The following is a 22,239-nucleotide window of genomic DNA, read 5'->3' on the forward strand; positions in this document are numbered from 1 at the left end:
GCTATCTATTAATCAGTTCTTGATCAGCCTTTTTTGTTATTGAGAGCTCTTGCACCTGAATGCTTTATTTGGCACTCTTGTTTCAATGGTAACACGTACTCCTGTCCTATGCTTCTATTTGTCTGCAGCTACAGACAGTTGTACCCATTTTAGCTGGGACATGGTAAATTATGCTGCACTAGGCAATGTTCTGGTATCTTGGTTGCCATTCTGGAGAAAAGGAATGGGCGCAGACATTATTCTGCTCCATCAGTTGAGTCTGGGTCAGTCAGTTCTAAGGTGAAAGGCTGCTGTGAATGACTAATTATAGTATCATTTATTTCATATAGAGTAAGCCCTTCTTGAATAAAATTTTCAATGCTTTTGATCTGTAATTCTTTAGCAATAGTTTAGAACATCGGGTAATGTGTCCTACAGGCTTGTGGTTTTGCTTGAGAAAAATGCTTCCAAGCGATCTCCTATTTTCTCCCATCTGTTCCTGCATTATCTTGTTTCTGTGCCCCATCACCCGACTCCGCTTTGTTATGGGTATGGACCACAACCTCAATTGTCCAACTGTTTGCATTTTGTAAAACTGAGAAAATGTCACTGCACCACAGGAGTGACAACACTGACCAGTAGACTGCTTTTTATATTAACACAAACTTTAGTTTGAACACAGAATTAAGCACATTAGCAATAAAGAAATAATTTTTAAGTTAACAGTTACAACACATTAAACTTGCTTCCTGAAACTTGCTTTAACGTTCCAATTAAGCGACCCATATATTTCAAATACCACTTGTGTATAAAGTTTTTAAAAAACAGGTTTTACTTGTCTTGGTGCCGAGTCCTTGGAGAGAGAAACCGTTTTTTAAGGACCAAACTGAAAACCTGCTCAGCTTGGAGCCCTGGAAACAACTTATTTGTCCAGACAGACCTGGCCCTCCTATTAGTTACAGCAGCTGCACTCAAAGCACACAGCATTTTTTTGTCCCTTGATGTGCCTTGATTCATTTAGCCTGGCTCAAACTGTTACAGCATTACATTAGCTCTCTATCTACAGACAGGGTAAAAATGCCATTTAATATTTATTAGTAAAGCGCTTCCCCTGCAGCGTCCTGATTATCTTACTTTAATCATAGCTTCAGAGGGGCTGGTTTAGCTCACGCGGCTAAATCGCTGGCTTTTAAAGCAGTCCAAGCAGGCCAGCAGCACGGTTCGATTCCCGTACCAGCCTCCCCAGACAGGCACCGGAATGTGGCGACTAGGGGCTTTACACAGTAACTTCATTGAAGCCTACTCGTGACAAGCGATTTTCATTTCATTTCATACTGTCTATAAGCACTTTAACCTAGGTTTTAATAATGTTACTGCAAAAATGACAATTTCTTACATTTGTCGCAACTTTGTGGTGTTGATTCAGCCTGCAAACGTGTTCAGTAGGTACTATGTAATGAATGTAGGAATTTCAGATGCATATATTTGGTACAGTTAGGGTAGTGTGTGTGACTGCTGCAATCATGTTTTAAAAGAAATCCTACTTTGAAAGACAAGTATATTTTGGGAGTCAGGGGTGCAAATAAAGCATCGTAAAAAAACTTGGGCTAATGGAATTTTGTTTGGATTAAGGAGATTCCCTGTGGTGTTTGTTAGATTTTGGCTTGGTAAAATGATACCTTAGCTTCACCCAGTAATGGTATCAGGCATTTTGCAGGAAAAACAGGGTTTGGTTGTGAGCTGAATGAAGCTGTGATTAGGAGATGCTCAGTTTGCCCTCAGTGCAGTTTAGTTCAATGAGATTAATAGTCCTTAAAGCAGTGCAGGTTTGTCTGAGAACAAGGGGGAGCTGAAACAGCATCTGAAGAAATACAGCCATTTTTAGATGGTTCTAACAGGAGTCTGAGCTTTCCTTTAAAGTGGTGTCAAAAAATCTTCTCAAAGAACATTTCTGTTCCTGAATGACACAGTTTTAACAGTGGATTGAGACCTGAGATTTTATTTGCTGTTTGAATGGGTAGTAGTTAAGGGTTATTGTACTCACAATTACCCCTTAAACAACGTTGAGTTGTTTAAGGAGTAATTGTAAGTTATGTTCTGGTCTGATATTAAAGATATTCTAATACTGTGTTAATAATAAAGTTGATCATCTGGTCTGATATTAAAGATATTCTAATACTGTGTTAATAATAAAGTTGATCATCTGGTCTGATATTAAAGATATTCTAATACTATTAATAATAAAGTTGATCTTAGTATACAATGTCCCTATTTCTTTGTGAAAGTACCCATGGAGCAGAGTATACTGTCCATAAAATCTTACAAAATTAAAATAAACTATCTGGATTCCTGTTCACTATTCCATCCACTGTTGGGGTCTGGTTTGGTATCGTAATGACCAGTAGCCCATTTGTACCTGGGCCACTCCGCTAAATAAACCAATTATTGTGGATGCTCGAATCTGAAGTGAAAGAGAAAGTGCTGGAAAATCTCAGCAGGTCTGCTGTCATCTGTCAAAGTTTTGGTAAAGAGTCATTGGACTCGAAACGTTAGCTCTTTTCTCTCCCTACAGATGCTGCCAGACCTGCTGAAATTTTCCAGCATTTTCTCTTTCGTGACCACTCCAGCAGTGTCAGCAGGCTATAATAATAATAATCATTTTGGAACAATTCAACCAATCTTCGTTCTTTTAATCACCCTATGCCCATGTAGATACTTTACATGCAAAAGACGTTACAAAATAATCATCCAAGAGCAGAATCCTGATATTTGCTGCTGTATTTCCCCTATCTCCAGGCCAGACTCTATTTCTAGTGCCCCTATTGCCACATTGGCTTATATATGTGCATTGAGCAGGAATTGGAACCTGATCCTGCTTCAGAAATATAGTGAACATTCAAAGGCCTGGCTATGAGTCTGTAACTGTATTTTTAACTTGGGGTGGGGGTGTAGGGGGGAATATATAGTATAGTCTCTAACTTGTCTGTTAGACTGTACTCGTTGGAATTTAGAAGGATGAGGGGGGATCTTATAGAAACATATAAAATTATGAAGGGAATAGATAGGATAGATGCGGGCAGGTTGTTTCCACTGGCTGGTGAAAGCAGAACTAGGGGACACAGCCTCAAAATAAGGGGAAGTAGATTTAGGACTGAGTTTAGGAGGAACTTCTTCACCCAAAGGGTTGTGAATCTATGGAATTCCTTGCCCAGTGAAGCAGTTGATGCTCCTTCATTAAATGTTTTTAAGATATAGATAGTTTTTTGAGGATTAAAGGGATTAAGAGTTATGGTGTTCGGGCCGGAAAGTGGAGCTGAGTCCACAAAAGATCAGCCATGATCTCATTGAATGGCGGAGCAGGCTCGAGGGGCCAGATGGCCTACTCCTGCTCCTAGTTCTTATTTTGTCAAACTTGCCATAATTCCATGGCAATAATTTAACTCCGCAAAAGATAAAGTGCACATCAACCTACCACATATTAAATTATGGCACAGAAGTGCTTTTTTTTTTGCATGATTTCCAGTTGGTAAAGTGGTTTGCTTGGTGGCTCCCGAGTCGGTTTCTCTTACAATTTTGGGTTATGAGCTGACTACTTTAGATTCCTTTTTACAGCAGTAACAGTGGTGAAAATATTGTGAACTCCAGATATTTTTAATTTGCTTACTGCAAAGATTACACCAAAAGTGCTGAAACTAGCACTTTGAGCTTTCTGTGACAACTAAACATGACACTTTCAAGCCCAATTTGAACAGTTATTCAGCTGGTTAAGGACAGCCTCTGTTTCTCTCCCTTCTCCTGCCGGTATCATGGCGCAATTGGAATCTTGAGATATTCCTGGCACAATTGTTTTTGTTTTCTATCTAATTATCTATTAATTTTTTAAAAATGGATTTTTACCTATGCTGATGCAGCAGGGAGGGATCTGAATATCCGGTCAATTCATTCATAATGCGGCAGTGTGGTTGGCACTACTGCCTCACAGCACCAGAGGCCTGGGTTTGATTCCGGCCTTGGGTGACTGACTAGGTGCAGTTTGCATGTTCTCCCCGGGCACTCCGGTTTCCTCCCATAGGTCCAAAGATGTGCAGGTTAGATGGATTGGTCATGATCAATGTGCAGGGTTGTGGGGCTGGGGCAGGGGAGTGGGCCTGGCTGGGGTGTTCTTCCCGATGGTCAGGGTAGACTCGATGGGCCAAACGTCATCCTCCTGCACTGTAGGGATTCCATACAACTCCTTGTGATAAGCAATGTAAATTTCAGGCCAAATTATCTACACCGGTGTAAGAATTCTAGGTGATATTTCTAATGCGCCTGGTGGTGTGGGTGCACAGTTGAGGGTTTGGGTTTGTTGAGTTATTACCATGTTATGTACACATTTGATCTCTGAACCAAAGCTTCGCTTGGGAGCATCAAAAATGATTGCATTCAACAATTTTTTTTTCCAGAAACATGGGCTGTGCAAAATCAAAGGAGTCTTCTGACCAGCAAGGAAAGAGCTTAAATGATCCCGTACGTAAATCTAACACTGCTCTTTATGTGAAAGATCCCACATCCAACTCCCATTCAGTAAGTAAAAATCAAGTTTTAAAGAAATTCTTCCAACTACTTCCAACTAGGAAAGTTAGCTTGTACAGCATGCTTTCAGAGGATATTGTTTTAATAGTTGACAAACAGTAGTATCCTAGAAATAGTCAAGCCGGTGTGGGCAGTCTTTACAATGTGGGTGCAAAACAGATTGATTTTTTTTTTTTTTAAACTAGTTAACGAGCATGTTTTACTTTTAGCCATTGAGGAGTTTGTCAAATGTACTATTGAGACCCAAAGTCCCAGTTTTAATTCTTAGAATGGTTGTGATTTCGGCCATAGTAGCAGATAATAGTGGAATTTATCTCTGTACCTGCGGACTGTGGAGGAGAAAGGAGTCTTCCCTACTTCTGATTATGGACCAGTGACTCCAGATGGAAAATTAACATGCGGTGGTTAGTTAAAACCAGAACAGGATGGGATGTCCTTCACAACAACAACCAGCATTTCTATAGCATCCTTAATGTAGACGAATGTTTGAAATGTTTCGGAGCCACAAGGTAAAGAAAATGGGCACACAAATCCAAGAAGGCAATGTTAGCATGGGTGACCAAGAGGGAGAGCAGAGAGGACTGTCCAGAGCAATTGAAGGCATGGTCACCATTGGTAGAGTGGGAGGTAGACGTACAAGAGTTGAGTTAGAGGTGCAGAGAGTATTTCCCTGATTGCAAAGATATAAAATGTTGAAACTATGGAGGGATTTAAATGCAAAGACAAATTTGCTGTATTAGGAGCCAATGCAAGTCAGTGAAGATGATCTGCCACTGAATCTCTCATCCATGCCTTCCTTAACTCTGGACTTGACTATTTCAATGCCCTCATGTTTAACCTCCTACAAACCCTGCTGCCCTTATCTAAACTTCCACTATGTCCTACTCACTCCATCCCTGAGCTCACTATCTACATTGCCTCCCTGTTAAGCAATGCCTTGAATTAAAAATTTGTCCATTTTAAATCTCTCCCATGACTTGCCAGACCGCTCGCCCAGATCTCTGTAGTCCACCAATTCTGGCCCCTTGCATATTCATGATTTTGATCACACCACCATTTCGGCTCTAATATTCCCTCCTTAAACTTCACTGTTCTCCTTTAAAATAATCCCTAAACCCATCGCATCGCCCAAGCTTTTGGCCATCTGATCTAATATCTACTTGTGGCTCATTATCAAATAATATTCCATAAAGCTTCTGTAAGATGCCGTTGGATGTTGTGCAAGTTAAAGGCGCTATATAAATGCAGGTTCCTGATGATGGCCAAGTGGGACTTTGTGTAGAATGTTATTATTGTACTGGCTAACAAATTGAACGTTTGCACCGTTTACAAGAATGAGATGCATTCTGTTTTATATCTCCTCTCTTGTTACAGTTAAACATTGTCTGATTGACCTAGCAAGCTCACCACCACCTCTTTCCCAAATATTTCAAAAGGTTTTGTAATTTGCAATATTTAACTGTTAATCCTGTACTATGTATGCTGTCCATTTCTTCATTGCTCATTAATGATTCAATTTCTCCTTTTTTTGTTGTGGATGCTTTGCACATTGCTATACAGGAAACGTAATGTGGGTTAGATTAAGCTGTGTGTGTTTCAGCCATTCTGAGCCTTGTGTTGCCAGATGGTAGTGGGTGGGGAGTGGCGGGGGGAAGAGAGAGAGAAGGCTTTGGGCCCTTTCCATATTGAAAGTATGGGCCTAACATCTGCTTCTGATCCATTAATGTTTTCACAAACGCAGTTTGTGTCAACACTGGCTCTCCTGGAATAACCAACCTTAAATATGGTGTCTAAGATGCCACAATTCCTGCTGCTCCTTGGCTCAAATTGCCTGACATTTAACCTCCAGACTGTTGATTTTTCTCTCTCTACTTCCCAACCCAACAGCAATTCTACAGCTCCCAATTTACTTACCCAATGGCACAGACTCCCCTCCCACTACAGTCGTCTTTGTTATCATGAGAACCAATGGCCTTTACTCATAAGGAACACATAGGAGTAGGTCATTTGGCCCCTCTCGCCTTCTCGGCCATTCAACAAGATCATGGCTAATCTGATTGTGGCCTTCCCTCCACTTTTCCTGCTTGCGCCCCTTAATCCTTGGCCCACTTGTCAATCAAAAATCCGGCTTATTCAGCCTTTAATATATATGCAATGATCGAGCCACCATTGCTTGATTCCCCTCATTCCTGATTCCCTTCCCCCTCCCCTCATTCCTGATTCCCTTCCCCCTCCCCTCATTCCTGATTTCCCTCACAAGAGGAATCATCCTCTCAGCATCTACCCTGTCAAACCCCAATGCTTCTTGGGCTGCACTCTGGGAGAGCCCACTAAAGGTGGGCATGACTGAAGTTAACTCTGTCATATTCTTATTTTTCAATACTTTTTTATTTATTTTGATCAGTGTTTTGTCATTAATTCCTCTCAGCTATTCCATGTCTATTTTTATTCCTATGTTTGGACTCTGACTTTTCCTCTTGTCCCTTTTTCCTGATGTTACAAATCTATCTAGGTCCTCTACCTGCCAACCCCTTTATTAGTTTTTAAAAGTAATTTCCACAAATCTATACATCTTTTCATTGGCAATTTGGTCCTGGTCTCATTTAGGTACTAAGAGCGGAATTCTCCGCAACGGCCGACGCCGTCGTGAAACCCGGAATGTTTCACGATGGCGTCGGAGACCGCTCCTCGACCCCTAGTTTACCCCCCACCTCCCCCTGGGGGGGGGGGGCTAGGAGCGGCATTGAGGGGAACTCGGCCGCCGGGAATGACGCAGCCGGCGGCGCCTAATGACGTCAGCTGCGCATGCGCAGGTTGGCCGGCTCCAACCCGCACGTGCGCGGTTGCCATCTTCCCCTCCGCTGCCCCGCAAGACGTGGCGGCTTGATCTTGCAGGGCGGCGGAGGGGAAAGAGTGCGTCTCTTGGAGACGCCGGCCTGACGATCGGTGGGCACCGATCACGGGCCAGTCCACTCCCGAGCACGGCCGTGGTGCTCAATCCCCTCTCCGCCCCCCCACAAGCCCCAAACTCACCTTTGGCGCGCTGTTCACGCCGGCAGCGACCAGGTGTGGTTGCCGCCAGCGTGAACAGGTCGGGGACGGCAGGCCGCTCGGCCCATCCGTGAAAAACGGCGACCCGCGATTCTTCTTTTGCGACACGACATTTTGGGGGGGGGGGGTGGGAGAATCACGGGTGGTGCCAGAGCGGCCCTCCCGCGATTCTCCCACCCGGCCTGGGGAGCAGAGAATCATGCCCTAAGTATTCCAGCACTAGAGCTTTTTCCTGATCTAGAACAGTATCAATATACCATGAACTGGGATCCATCCTTACAAAACACTCTCTCAGCCAAGCATTCACTTTTGTAAGCTCTTTGCCAATCAAGTGTGGCTCTGGCAGTAATCCAGTGATGCCCGCTTTGAGGTGCAGCTTTTAATATGGTGTGTTTTATCTCTGAAATAAATCTGCGGCAAAGCTGCAAGCTAGAGATGCATTTTGTTTTTGCTTTTAGTTCAGTGTTTCCACCCAACCATTAAGTTGTCTTTCGGATAGTTCCTCATTTATGTTGAGGTGGATTTTTTTGACATCGAAGGATACTGTTAAGTGGTTAACAGGAGAGTGACTAAGGTATTACTAATTTCTCAAACCAGATGGGGCCCCTTGAAACTGACATTAGTTGGAGAAGTCTGAAGTGGTTTGGTTTATGTTGTATATTTACTTGCTGCTTCCCAGCAATGACACGTCACAGCTCAGTACCTCCTCATCTTAAACCTCTGGCATAGTATGCTGGGGCCCCAATATGATGCAATACAAAGTTAATTCCTTAATCATTATTTAAGTAATAAGTTCCCGTACCAGCCTCCCCGGACAGGCGCCGGAATGTGGCGACTAGGGGCTTTTCACAGTAACTTCATTGAAGCCTACTCGTGACAATAAGCGATTTTCATTTTTTCATTTTCAAGTCTAGTGATGTATCTGCCTAACAGTCAGTCATGAAAACGCTGGAGAAATGAGACCACATTTCCTTTTGAGTCCAAATACAATTTCCAGCCAGTGTTCACTCTTTGCAGGGCAATTGAAATGACGGATTAACTTTACAGATGAATCTGTCTGTTTATAATGGAAATCCATTGAAAAGGCATTAATATTTTTTCTAAAGTAAAGCACTCCTCTCCTTGTCGGAAGTTGCAGTCTTTAGCATAGTTCAGGTTCTGTTGCCTTTTCCAGTATCTCAGCCAACTGGACAATCATTATACGTGAACATAGACTGTCAGGAGGAGAAATTGAATCCATTTTGTTGGCATAAAACAGGAGCAAACCAACTAATTTGTTCAAGGTGATGCCCTGTGGTTGGTTGAAATGCATCCAACTACAAGGGGTGATAACCTAGCAGCTACCTGAAACAGCCCTTTTATATCCGATGCCCATTTCAGCGAGCTTTTCAGAACTAAGTAGAACGTGCACCAGGCATTCTCCCCACTGCTTTTCAAGATCCTGCTGTAATCTGGATAGAATGACAGGCAGTAGATAACAAAAAGCTTGAATTGTTCAGTGTCGACTTATCTTAATGTGGAGCCGGGAACCGAGGAGTTCCATTAATATTTAGAGAGGGTAAACAAACGGAGCGTTTTTTTTGGTTACAGATAACTTATTATAATTTCAAAATACATGCAGTAAAATGGAGTCCTTTTTCAAAAGGTGGAACCATTAGAATCCTGATAATTGAATGTAACATGATTTAAAATGAGCTCATAATGGCAAATCCGGAAACTACAGTAAGATCAATAATGAAAGTTAATCTCTTTGCCTATGGGCCATAGTTTCCAGTTGTTTGTCTGACCAATTACTTTCACAAGTGAATGGCGTGTTACAGTTCACTCGGGACCCAGTCTGCAGTGGTAATATGAACGTTTACGTGCCTGGTCTAGTCTGGAGCTGTGGATAGTGATGGTTGAGACTCCGATGTTTCATCCATCACGCACACTGATCAGGAATCTCCCCTGCTCTTGCCACTTGCTATTGGTGTGTTTTGGAAGGATTCACAGGTTAATACTCGACCCGTTTGGCTGCATTTTTAATGTGCCTTCCTTCGCCACGAGATCCTGGGGTGGGTCTCTAACTCCCAGGACAGGGACCCGCCCTCTGCGCCAAAAGGTCGTCTCTGAAATGGATAGCAAAATATAATTTGAGTCTGACTAAGGTTTTTAAAAAGTCGCTTGTTTATTTTTTTGTCAGGAGATGGAATGCTGAAGTAACAGGTTTGTGCAAAAAGGCTGATTGAGTGATCATAAATGCATATGTGATGCAGTACTTTTTGTTAGAACTAAGCTATTTTCAGCATTCCACTTTCGAGTCACAGTTTCCTATTTCTGTATAATTAGTTCTTAACGGACACTGTGGTGCAATTAAAAGCCCGCAGTTGAAAAATTTATCATGATGGAAGGGAAAATATTTCTATGCATTCAGTCAGATCCATGGGAGTAGATTCATAGACATTTGCAACACAGGAGTCCATTCGGCCCATTGTGTCCACGCCAGTCAACAAAAATCTGACTACACAAATCCCTTTTTCCATAGCCCTGGAGGTTATGGTGGCGCAAATTAATATCTAAATTTGCCATTTTATTGTGGGAATGATGTTATTAGTTTCCAGTATTTCCCCATATACTGCTTTGGGTGGGTTACATCTAAAAAGAAAAAAAAAATTAAATTCTTCTAGTATTATCACAGGATCCATAATTCTATTTGGATTTGAATATTCATACTTTGACCCTTAATTTCTTTAGAACACGAATAATGTTCCTTCTCTGCCATCACCGACATCAGGAGGTATGTATGAAAACCTAATCCTTGGCCATGCCTGTTACAAATTGGATTCAGCTGTTAATATTTTTGCTCGCTAACCTTTTCAAGCTTGAGTAATAACATGGTGTGCCGAGTGTTGAGCGCTGGGAATTTCTGGCTCCATCGTGGTGAGAGTTGGGCGGGGCCAAGCCAAGTCCGTTGACATTTGATGGGACCAGCCGATCCCGGCGGTGGGTGGGTCCAGCAAATCCCGTCCAATGTGCGATTCCTAAAGTGTTTGTATTTGTTCAGTTGCATTCGAAATCTAAAAATGCATCAATGTAGGGCATAATGGTTAGCATTGCTGTCTCAGGACGCCGAGGTTCCAGGTTCAATCCTGGCTCTGGGTCACTATCCGTGTGGAGTTTACGCATTCTCCCTGTGTTTTCATGGGTTTCGCCCCCACAACCCAAAAATGTGCAGGGTAGGTGGATTGGCCAAACTAAATTGCCCCTTAATTGCAAAAATGAATTGGGTACTCTAAATTATTTTTTTTTAAATGCATCAATATGGGGATTAAATTGTGGTGATATGTGAACGGGTCAAGGTTGTTGAATGTTTTACTTAAACTGACCCTCAAATGACCCTTTGATTTTACACCACGCATACTTTTTCATAATTGGGGTTTTCAAAATTGGGGTTTAAGTGTCTGATGTTTAATAGGTGCAAGTACATGCAATGATGTATTTTATAATTTTCTGAACATATTTCGACATGCTCAATGTTCTAAATGTCAAAAGATAATTGTGATTCCATACTAGAATGATTTCTTTTTTTTAAATTACCTATCTCCGGTCAACTTCTGGGACAGAACCTCAATGGTCTTTTAATATGCTGCTCTATGGCTTTATATTGTTAAAATTTTTAAAATACTCTTTTTCCTACACTCCCCCCACCACCATGCCTCATTTCCTGGGAGGGTCACGTAAGTTTGTCTCGGGCCTCTTTAGTTGTCTGCTAGCTGTATTTTGATTTGAAATTCCCGAATGCTTTGCCCATCAAATTTCACATCATTCCTACTGGAAAATCAGCTGGTGTCAAAATTTGACTGTGGGTCTGAAGAGATTTGAAAGTCAACTGATGGCAGCCATAAATATTTAAACCTCTTTTTGGAGAACGAATACACTGCACCATTTCATTCGTACAGTTGCTCGCAAGTGAATAGCAAATGTGTTGGCAGATTTGGGGCGGAACCTCGTTATCTTGTAAATTTTCTTTTGGCCTAGAAATTCCCCTTGCAAGCACTAGAAACTCATCCCTGCCGCAATCTGGAGGGAAACCTGTGATATTGTGCTTGGTCAGAGAAAAACTCTGCAACACCGGTCACTGGAGCCCCACCCCCTCCCCCGGTCAGAATTTCAGATAGTGTCTCTCTCTCTCTCTCTCTCTCTCTCTCTCTCTCTCTCTCAATACTGTCTGAAGCAGAAGCTAATTTTAGCTAATATGAAATCCATACTCTTGCGTGTAATATAATTGTTCTAATTGACTGAACACTTTTCTGTTGCCAGGACATGATGATGTGGTGGCGGTTGCACTTTATGACTATGAAGGCATTCATGATGGAGACCTGAGTTTTAAGAAAGGAGAAAAAGTAAAGGTGCTCTCAGAGTAAGGAAGAGTTCACTAATCCATTATTTGCTACCATCTAATTGAATGGTACGGTAGGAGGTGCCTGCATTCAAACATCCATGCGCTTTCAACGATAAATAATTATTTTTGATTGAAATGGAATTTAGAGAACTAGAAATTAAAATTAAAATCGCTTATTGTAGGTTTCAAATGAAGTTGCTGTGAAAAGCCCCTAGTCGCCACATTCCGGCGCCTGTTCGGGGAGGCTGGTACAGGAATTGAACCGTGCTGCTGGCCTGCCTTGGTCTGCTTTAAAAGCCAGCGATTTAGCCTGTGCTAAACCAGCCCCAATTTCCATTGATCTTGGAAATGTTAAATTATACAGAACTAAAGGACTACTTATGGTATGAGTTTCATGTCCAAATCTCCTGAACTTTAATTGTATAATATTGTTCTGTACAATGATGTAATTAATGCTTCGCGCTATATTAACATACTTTAGCTGTCTGGAAGCCAGTGAATAGCTGGTATATCAACATAGAACATAGAACAGTACAGCACAGAACAGGCCCTTCGGCCCTCGATGTTGTGCCGAGCCATGATCACCCTACTCAAACCCACGTATCCACCCTATACCCGTAACCCAACAACCCCCCCCCCCCCCTTAACCTTACTTTTTTTTAGGACACTACGGGCAATTTAGCATGGCCAATCCACCTAACCCGCACATCTTTGGACTGTGGGAGGAAACCGGAGCACCCGGAGGAAACCCACGCACACACGGGGAGGACGTGCAGACTCCGCACAGACAGTGACCCAGCCGGGAATGGAACCTGGGACCCTGGAGCTGTGAAGCATTTATGCTAACCACCATGCTACTGTGCTGCCCCAGTTCAGTAAAAATTCTATACACAGTGATGCCAATGCCGAATTCACACAATTGATTTTATAGAACATTTTCAAAGCATTGAAAGTTCTCTAAAGGCCAAGCTTGTCGAAATAAAAATCCAATTTAAAAATGTAAAGCAACAATTTCCTTGTCAGGGGAAGCAGATAGGAGGGGAAAGTTAATTTATGTTAAGGAAACTCTCAGGACAACATGCCTGTCAATGGATGGTCGAAACAAAGTAAAATCTCTGAGACAAACTCAGTAATTTGATATATGAAGACAGACTGGAGCATTGTATGACTTCTTAATTGGAACTGGGGAAGTAGAGCGATCAGTGTGTTCTTCTATCCATCTCCAGATAATGTACAAAGTACATGGGGGGGATAGTGGCAATCTTTTAATAAATGCATATGAACCATTTTTATTAAATTTTTGCTTGATGTAACAGCAGACTGGAAATGCATAAAATGGGCAAAGGGGCAGCACAGTGGTTAGCGTTGCTGCCTCACAGCGCTAGAGACCTGGGTTCCATTCCGACCTCTGGTGGCTATGTGGAGTTTGCTTGTTCCCCCGGGATGCGTGGCTTTCCACCGGGTGCTCCGGTTTCCTCCCACAGTCGCAGGTTCGGTGGATTGGCCATGCTAAATTGCGTCTAGGTGGGATTATGGGGATAGCGTGGGGGATCGGGCCTAGGTGGGGTGCTCTTTCAGAGGGTCGCTGCAGATTCGATGGGACAAATATCGGAATTCTGTAATTTGTATATTATTAAATGGCCTATATGCCACATGACCCCTCCCCATCACTGAATGTTCAAACCTCATCAATGTGATGGTTCACAACAGCTTTATGAAGGAAGGAAACAGTACAGCAAACACTGTAGGATTTCTATGATAATAGAATTGGTTCTTTTTTGTTATTTCAGGCAAGGTGAATGGTGGCTGGGAAGATCTTTGCAATCTGATCAGGAAGGTTACATTCCAAGTAACTATTTTGCCAAAGATAACTCATTGGAAATGGAGGAGTGAGTACCTGTGGATGTTTGCATTTGCAGTTTAAAGTATTTATAGATACAATAGAACCTGCTTTTATTGGCTGTTGGTACCGACAAAGGCTTTTGCTGCCATTACACAAATGATATTTCATCCAATGTAGTATGGTTGAAGGATGGGAAAACATTATTTTTTACGTGTGTGCTGTTGTACTTCCATCCTCTGCATCAGATATCACTACATTAGTGCAGGGCTCTCTTATTCTGTGGGGGGGGAAATAGCCCAATAGTGGTATAATGTACCCAACTTAATTGCATGTAGTTTCATCAATGCTGCCCAAATGTTATAGTGACTTTACAGACATCCTGTACTGCCACTCATGAGAATTTAAACTTGGTGCTTTACTGAAGAATCTTATGTTGCTGAGGAGCAATATAGTACAAAAGTTATGCCAATTGAGTGCTCTTGCCTTTGCATCAGAAGTCCACTTCAGGAAAGAATCAATCTAGATTGCCAGGCACTGATGACATGCTGTGATAGGAGTACCATCCTTCAGATGAGGATTTGAAAAGGCCTCCTCTATCAGCTCTGCTGGGTTTAAATATCTTCAGCACTATATTGCAGAGTAGAAGGAAACTTTCCTAACGTAATAATAAACAAAATGCTGGAAAAACTCAAAACGGGTCTGGCAGCCTCTCTTCCAATAAAGAGCCATATTGGACTCTAAACATTAACTGCTTCTCACCCCATAGATGTTGCCAGGACCTGCTGGGGTTTTTGCAGGAGTTCTTGTTTTTATTTCCGATCACCAAAATCCACAATATTTTGCTTTCATTAAGCTTTCCTAATACCCTCACCATCATTCCTCGATCAACTCCAGTATTGGTGTTTTTATCTCTTCTTGCTATTTGTGAGACCGTGTTGTAAATGAGTTAGCTGACGTGACCGCACACATCACATTCAATTAATTACTTTTTGTCAAGTACTTTGGGGTATACTGAAATGCAAGAAAGTGCAATATAAATGCAAGTTTGTAACTAAGACTATTCTTGTGTATTCAATTTGAGGTGGTTCTTCAAAGGTGTCAGTAGAAAGGATGCAGAGAGATACCTCCTAGCATCAGGAAATAAAGTTGGCTCATTTATGATACGAGACAGTGAAACGAACATAGGTGAGAATTTTTTTAATGTAGTTAACAGTGATAAGTAAACTCACGGGCATTTTAACTGTGCTATAAATGGAGGTTGTTACATCCTGAAAGGAAGAGGTCTTATTCTTAATTTTCTTTTGTTTTACATGAACATTGAATATCAATGTAAACTCAAAACATTTGACATTATGCATTGTCTGTTCTATGCTTAATTTGGAAGGCATTTGCTTACAGGAAAAAAAAGTAGAATTTTTTTTTTAATGTTCAGATGAATTAAATATAGCAACTTAAAAATGTGTTTTGAACTATCATGGTAATATGTTTTTGTATTGCTGAAATCTTCCCCTTTTGTAATTTAGGTAGTTATTCTCTGTCTGTTCGAGATCATGATCCTACATTAGGTGATGCAGTGAAGCATTATAAAATACGTACCTTGGACAATGGTGGCTTTTATATCTCTCCTCGCATAACATTCCCCTCTTTAAACAACCTGGTCAGCCATTACAAGAGTGAGTATTGTTGCATTTTGGAACAGCCTTGCCGCACCCTATTGCCTAATTTTGTGGCGTAATTGTGTGGAGTTATTTATTTTAAATTACTTTAGATTTATTACATAGAGGCATTAACTAAATTAAATGGTTTAATGTCACTGCCCAAATGGTGAAGTAAAGAATTTCAGACTGGGACATTAAGTATTGTTGCACAGTTTTTGTAAGTGCAATTTCAAAGCATGTGAATTACAAATTATTAACCAAAATGAAGGCAAGACTCATCAAAATGTTTTTATAGTGATTTTACAGACATCCTGTACTGCCACTCATGAGAATTTAAACTTGATGCTTTACCGAAGAATCTTATGTTGCTGAGGAGCAATATAGTCCATGGGCATGACCTACTGTCTTTTACTTTTTAAAAACACCATGGAAGTGTTTTTACACATGAGTGTTCTGCATCCGAACAATTCATTTTACATTTAACTTGCAGAATAAGTTGAATTGCATATTTTGGCCTTCTACTAAAGAGAATCAAAAAGTAACCAAACTTGCTTTGCAGTGGCGTTTGAGCATATACTTGACAGACTAGAAGTGACATTTAATCTACGGTTATCGCCCCTCAAAACCTATTGCAGTATCACTGCTAAAATGTCGGAAAGGCAATTGCCCAGTTGATGCTGGTGACTGCTAGCTCCTATGATGCTATCAAGAATTATTGTCCAGACTTTGCATCATTTCTCCCACTTAATACTTGACCCTGATTATCTGATGCTTTTTTTAATTGATTTTTGTTTTAAACATAGGGAAGTTCAAAGGTTTTGATCTGCAACTTGACCAATGACGCAAGCATTCATTTCAAGAATGCCAACAAATTGTACCTTGTGGCCATTTTGTCGTAGCAGCAAAGTAATGTACTGTGCCTTGTGTGGTGATATGCTCATATTCCCATTAAACCGCATGTCCTGCACCTTCTGGAAGGCACACTGGAAGAAAGTGGCTAGTTACTATTGTTCATTGCATACTACATCAAATATATAAGTGTGGTACAATCCAAGCAGCGTAATAGGCTATTATCATGCTTTGTAGTGGAGGAATTTAGGAAACCTGGTGCAAAAAAGTAACACCTATTTAATGGGCGAAATTCTCCCCTACCCGGTGGGGCGCCAACCACTCCGGCGCGGACCTCCCCAAAGGTGCGGAATTCTCTGCATCTTTAGGGGCTAGGCCCGCGCCGGAGTGGCTCCTGCTCCGCCGACTGCCGGCAAAACTGGCGCCAACGGCCTTTGGTGCTATGCCGCCCGGCGTCTGAGCTGGCCAAAAGGCCTTCGCCAGTTCGCGCATGCACCGGAGCGTCAGCGGCCGCTGATGTCACCATCGGCGCATGCACGGTGGAGGGGGTCTCTTCCGCCTCCGCCATGGTGGAGGCCGTGGCGGCGGCGGAAGAAAAAGAGTGCCCCCACGGCACTGGCCCTCCCGGCGATCGGTGGGCCCCGATCATGGGCCAGGCAACCGTGGGGGCAACCCCAGGGTCCGATCGCGCCACCAATCCCGCCGGCACAGAGGTGGTTTAAACCACGCCGGCGGGAAAGGTCTGACAGTGGCGGGACTTCGGCCCATCGAGGGCCAGAGAATTGCTGCGGGGGCCACGCCGATCGGCGGGGCGCGATTCCCACTCCCGCCGATTCCCGGGTGGCGGAGAATTCCGGCCACAGCGGGGGCGGGGTTTACGCCGGCCCCGGGCGATTCCCTGACCCTGCGGGGGGTCGGAGAATTCCACCCAATGTGTTGAATTAAAACTACAAAAGCTGGAATTGGAGAAAAGATTATCAGTGAGGCAATGTAAAAACCCAAAATGAAGCATTAACATTGTGACAGTTTGTGTTGCCCGTATCAGAATTAAGATCATTTTTTTGCTTGCCCACAATCTAGAGTTTTATGCCCATGATCTATTATCTGATGAGCTGACATATTAAATGTTTCTTTCAATTACTGGTAACAGAACAAGGGGACGGATTGTGTCAGAAACTCTCCAAGCCTTGCATTAGTGAAAAGCCTCAAAAACCATGGGAGAAAGATGCCTGGGAAATTCCACGAGAGTCACTCCGACTAGATAAAAAGCTTGGAGCTGGGCAATTTGGAGAAGTATGGTTGGGTGAGTTTTATTAAATTATCTTTCTTTTGAACCTGTGACTCATTATTAAACGAAACACAAAATGGGAAATTCAGTAAGCTGAAGGCAAAAAGACCATTGTTGTTTAAGCGTGATTCTGGTATTCTTGTAAATATGTTGGACCACATGATGACGGCATGAGTTCTTGATCACTCCAAAAACTCCAGAAGTACCTGTGCAGTCAACACCAGTCATTACTCACCAGATGGGGATGGAAAGAAAATAGAAATGTGGGTTATTCAACTTTTTTTTTAAAAAAACTTTTCTATGGGCATCATTGGCAAGGCCAGCATTTGTTGCACTTCTCTAACTGCCTTGTCCTAAGTGAGTTTGTAAGCCATTTCAGAGGACAGTAAAGAGTCAACCAAATTGCTGAGATTCTGGAGCCTCATGTAGGCCAGACATGTACAGATGGCAGATTTCCTTGCCTAAAGTATATTTTTAGGGTAACCGTTCCTGAGACTAGCTTTCAATTCCAGATGTTTCTTAACTGAATTCAAATTTCAGAGCCTTAGCTGGGTCTCTGGATTGCTAATCCAGTAACATTACCACTACACTGCCATCTCCCTAAGATCTGAAGTTTGGAGTTCGATTTGCCTAATAATTCAATATGTCAAGGGTAACCTTAATGTTCTATGACTAGCATAGAGTTACCCTAATGGTGGCTATAGCAAGGGAATTAGGACCATAGTTTTCAACATCTTTGTATCATGCATAGGAACAAGTTTTCTATTTATGGACTGGTATTAAAAAAAGCTACAATCAGTTTGCCTCTGTGGTGGCATGCCCCTTGGGAGTGTTCTAGGTTCAAGTCTCGCTCATGGCGCAATTTAGGCAGTCTCCTCAGTGTAACACTAAGGAAGTGCTGTATTTTATGCAGGTGCCATCCTTCAGAAGAGATACTGGGGAACGTTTTTGGGCCCACATTCGCCGTCTGTGATAACGGCGAAGGGGATCAGGGATTATGGGGAGAAGGCAGGAGAATGGGGATGAGAAAATATCAGCCATGATTGAATGGTGGATCAGACTCAATGGGCCGAGTGGCCTAATTCTGCTCCTATGTCTTATGGTCTTATTATGGGCACAAAATCTTGAGGGTTTGGAAACCGGAATCTTGCCAGCGATATCTTGATTCCCAATTTTGTTTCCCCCCACCCCTCACCAATGACTTGGTGACGTTCCGGCTCTTTCTCCCTGTCCTTGTGTGGTTTCCTCTGGGTGCACCGGCTCTGTCTTCCTGTCCTTGTGTGGTTTCCTCTGGGTGCTCCGGTTTCCTCCCACAATCCCAAAATGTGCAGGTGAGGTGGGGCTATGGGAATAGGGTGAGGGAAGTTGGCTGAGGTAGAGTGCTCTTTCAGAGGGTCGATGCAGACTCGATGGGCCAAATGGCCACCTTCTGCACTATCGGAATTCTTTAATGAATTTACATATTATTAAATGGCCTATATGCCACATGACCCCTCCCCCTCACAATGTTCAAACCTCATCAATGTGATGGCTCACAACAGCTTTATGAAGGAAGGAAACAGTAGAGGGAGTTCCGGGTGCGCGCCAGTATTACTATTGACCCTGGGGGAAGGGGAAATGCCTGGGTACCACCTCCTGACCCAGGTTGGAGCTGCCAACCTGTGCCAGGGTGGGCCCTCTGGAGAACTCTACTGGGGTCCTGTTATTTGTGGTAGTGGGAGGAGAGTGCCAAGGCCTTTGAAAGGGGAGACTTGGCAGTGATGGGGAAGTGGTCATTGAGAGGGAAAACCTGTATTGAGGAGAGTAGTGGTATTGAGGGGTTTCCCCACTCTCTAGGCCCTGCCCAGAGTGTGTAAACCACGCCCCCTCAATATGACTTTTTTTGTCACTGAAAATCTGGTCTGAAAACTCAGCAGTGCATCTATAGAGATAAACACCGGATTTCAGTCAAAGCCTGACACTGATAAACTATGGTAAACTTCCACCCTTAAGTTCTCAAATTCAGTTTTACCATTTTAAATTGGTGAGTTCCCTGACCAGCATTTTTACTTTATCATTACCATACAAATGATTATTTTCTATTTGTAGAACTTTTCATGAACTGCTCCCATTTACAAGTGAATGCACTTCCAAAATTATTGGATGTTGAGCTTTTTTGCGACATCTGAAGAAAAATTATAAATATAAATTTATTCTTCAGTCCAGATTTAGAAAAAGCTATATCATACATATTAAGTTGTCCATTCTCAGTTTGTTAATATAAATTGTGTTGATATATTTGTGTTTGAGATGGTAGTGGATTTGGAAGACTTTGGAAACCTATTCCACAGAATCATCTCGAGGTCAAAGAGTCTGGAACTATAGTGTAACCTTTGGCAGAAAGATTGATTGGGAAAGATCAATTCATAATCCTAAATTTGACACACAATACTTGATATAAATTTGAAAATCTTAATCACATGTGGCTTCCTTTAGGTGATGTCAGGCGCCTGTCTCTTTCCAGGGCAGTAGAAAATTAAGGTCTATGTACAGAAAGTACATGCCCTATGCAAAAATATCAATAATAGATATAGCATGAGGTCTCAGGCAAGTGGTCTCTACTTGAAGCAGCATGTTTCAGAATGTTACTTTCCTCTTGATCCATGTTGCATTCAAATGGTAACATTTCAAGTAATTTCAACAAGTAACATCTTGAATTATTCAAAAGGGAGTAGTTGCGATGAAGAAGACTACATTCCTTTGTAATGGGCCATATGCCCTCCTTCATTTTATTGTGGAAAGAAACCATTAAAACATACAACAAGATTTCAATCTTACAAACGTTAGTAGAGTTTTGGATTTTTCTCTGAAGAATTTCAACAATTATAGTCGGATACGTAGTGGTAACTAGAAAGGATAAGAAATTGCCAAGTCCATTTGACATAATCAGCTGTTGAAATGTAATTTTTTTAATTCAGTAATATAAAACCAGAACTGTACAAAATGTTTTTATAGGAAGACCACACTGGACTAAATATTAGATATATAAAATGCCAGGAGCATTAACTATCCAGTTTAATGAGCTGCAATAACTCTGTTTCTAATTCAGTTTTGCTTTTCTTCAATTGGCATTTCATGGATGTGTGGGTTTGGAAACATCTTCTTTAATCAATGGGTCCTAACTGTAAGCACAAAGATCGGTTCCAAACATTCAATTGGAAGAGCACTTCACTATTTTTTGCTATTATAGCTAATGTGATGAACCATTCAAGGCACAGCATGAATTTAATTAGATCTCTGAGCTGATGTCAGGGGAAACTTTTATTTTTTATTTTTATTTTTTTAAATTAATTTAGAGTATCCAATTAATTTTTTTTCCAATTTAGCGTGGCCAATCCACCTACCCTGCACATCCTTGGGTTGTGGAGGTGAAACCCACGCAGACACAGGGAGAATGTGCAAACTCCACACGGTCAGTGACCCAGAGCCGGGATCGAACCTGGGACCTCGGCGCCGTGAGGCAGCCGTGCTGTCCACTGCACCACCGTTCTGCCCTGATGTCAGGGGAAACTTAATGACATTTCTTGGATTGTATATCAGCCGTGGTTTTCAGCGGTTACAGTGGTGCTTCAGACCAAAGGTCATTCATATGCCTCTGCAGATATAAGTACCAAAATGAACAAGCTTCGTACAGTAAGATCAGCCAATCTTCATTGTCTGGAAATGATGCCAATGCTGCTGCTGTCATAAATCCAGCCTGAATGAATTAACAATTGATCCTCCATTTTTAAAAAAAAAAACTTCTTTCACTGGTTGTGGGCACTCTGGCTAGGCCAGCATTTATTACACATCCCTAATTGCCTTCGAAAAGGTGGTGATGTGCCTCCTTGAGCCACTGCAGTCCATGCACTGTAGATATAGTGCTGCTATGAAAGATGTTCTAGGATTTTGACACACCCAAGAGTGAAGAAACAGGAAATGTAGTTCCAAGACTGGGCGGCATGTGGCTTTGAAGGGGACTTGAAGGTGGTGGTATTCCCATGCTGCCTTTGTGGTAAAAATCTAGGAGGTAGAGAGAAAGGGATTGGAAGGCACTGTTGAAATCTAGGTGGTAGAGATAAATGGTTTGGAAGGTGATGTTGAAAGAATCTTGGTTAGTTGCTGAATTGCATCTTCTATATGGCACACTGCTGCCACTGCCAGTGGTGGAGGTGTGAATGGGGTGCAAATCAAGTATGCTGCTTTGATCTGGATGTTGTCCAGCTTCTTGTGTTGTTGGCACTGCACTCGGGCAAGTGGAGAATATTCCATTACACTCCTGACTTGTGCCTTGGACAGGCTTTGGGGAATCGGAAGGGGAACTGCTCTCAATAGAATTCCCAGCTTCTGACCTGCTCTTGTAGATGGATTATTTATATGGCTAGTCCAGTTCAGTTTCTGGTCAGTGTTAACCCTCAGGGTTTTGATGGTGGGGGATTCAGCAATGGTAATGCCCATGAATGTCGAGGGGACTTGGCCGTTTCCTTGTACTTGTGTGACTTGCCATTTATCAGCCCAAGCCTGAATGTTGCCCAGGTCTTGTTGCATTTGGAAATGAACTGTTGCTGTATCTGAGGAGTCATGAATGGTACAGAAT

General features: G+C 42.3%; 1 protein-coding gene across 2 annotated transcripts in view; it reads left to right on the forward strand.

The window, feature by feature from the left end:
• The window catches only part of hck (HCK proto-oncogene, Src family tyrosine kinase), a 111,971-nt gene that overhangs the window by 32,813 nt on the left and 56,919 nt on the right, over positions 1-22,239 (forward strand). For both annotated transcript variants that reach the window (XM_038803381.1, XM_038803380.1), the window contains exons 2-8: positions 4,425-4,545; positions 10,339-10,381; positions 11,905-12,004; positions 13,777-13,875; positions 14,911-15,014; positions 15,353-15,502; positions 17,487-17,639. In XM_038803381.1, the coding sequence (XP_038659309.1) occupies positions 4,429-4,545; positions 10,339-10,381; positions 11,905-12,004; positions 13,777-13,875; positions 14,911-15,014; positions 15,353-15,502; positions 17,487-17,639 (766 nt within the window). In that variant the 5' untranslated portion in view covers positions 4,425-4,428. The remainder of the gene's footprint in view (positions 1-4,424; positions 4,546-10,338; positions 10,382-11,904; positions 12,005-13,776; positions 13,876-14,910; positions 15,015-15,352; positions 15,503-17,486; positions 17,640-22,239) is intronic.

The sequence above is a fragment of the Scyliorhinus canicula genome, chromosome 7, assembly GCF_902713615.1.
Source record: "Scyliorhinus canicula chromosome 7, sScyCan1.1, whole genome shotgun sequence".
Taxonomy (NCBI): domain Eukaryota; kingdom Metazoa; phylum Chordata; class Chondrichthyes; order Carcharhiniformes; family Scyliorhinidae; genus Scyliorhinus; species Scyliorhinus canicula.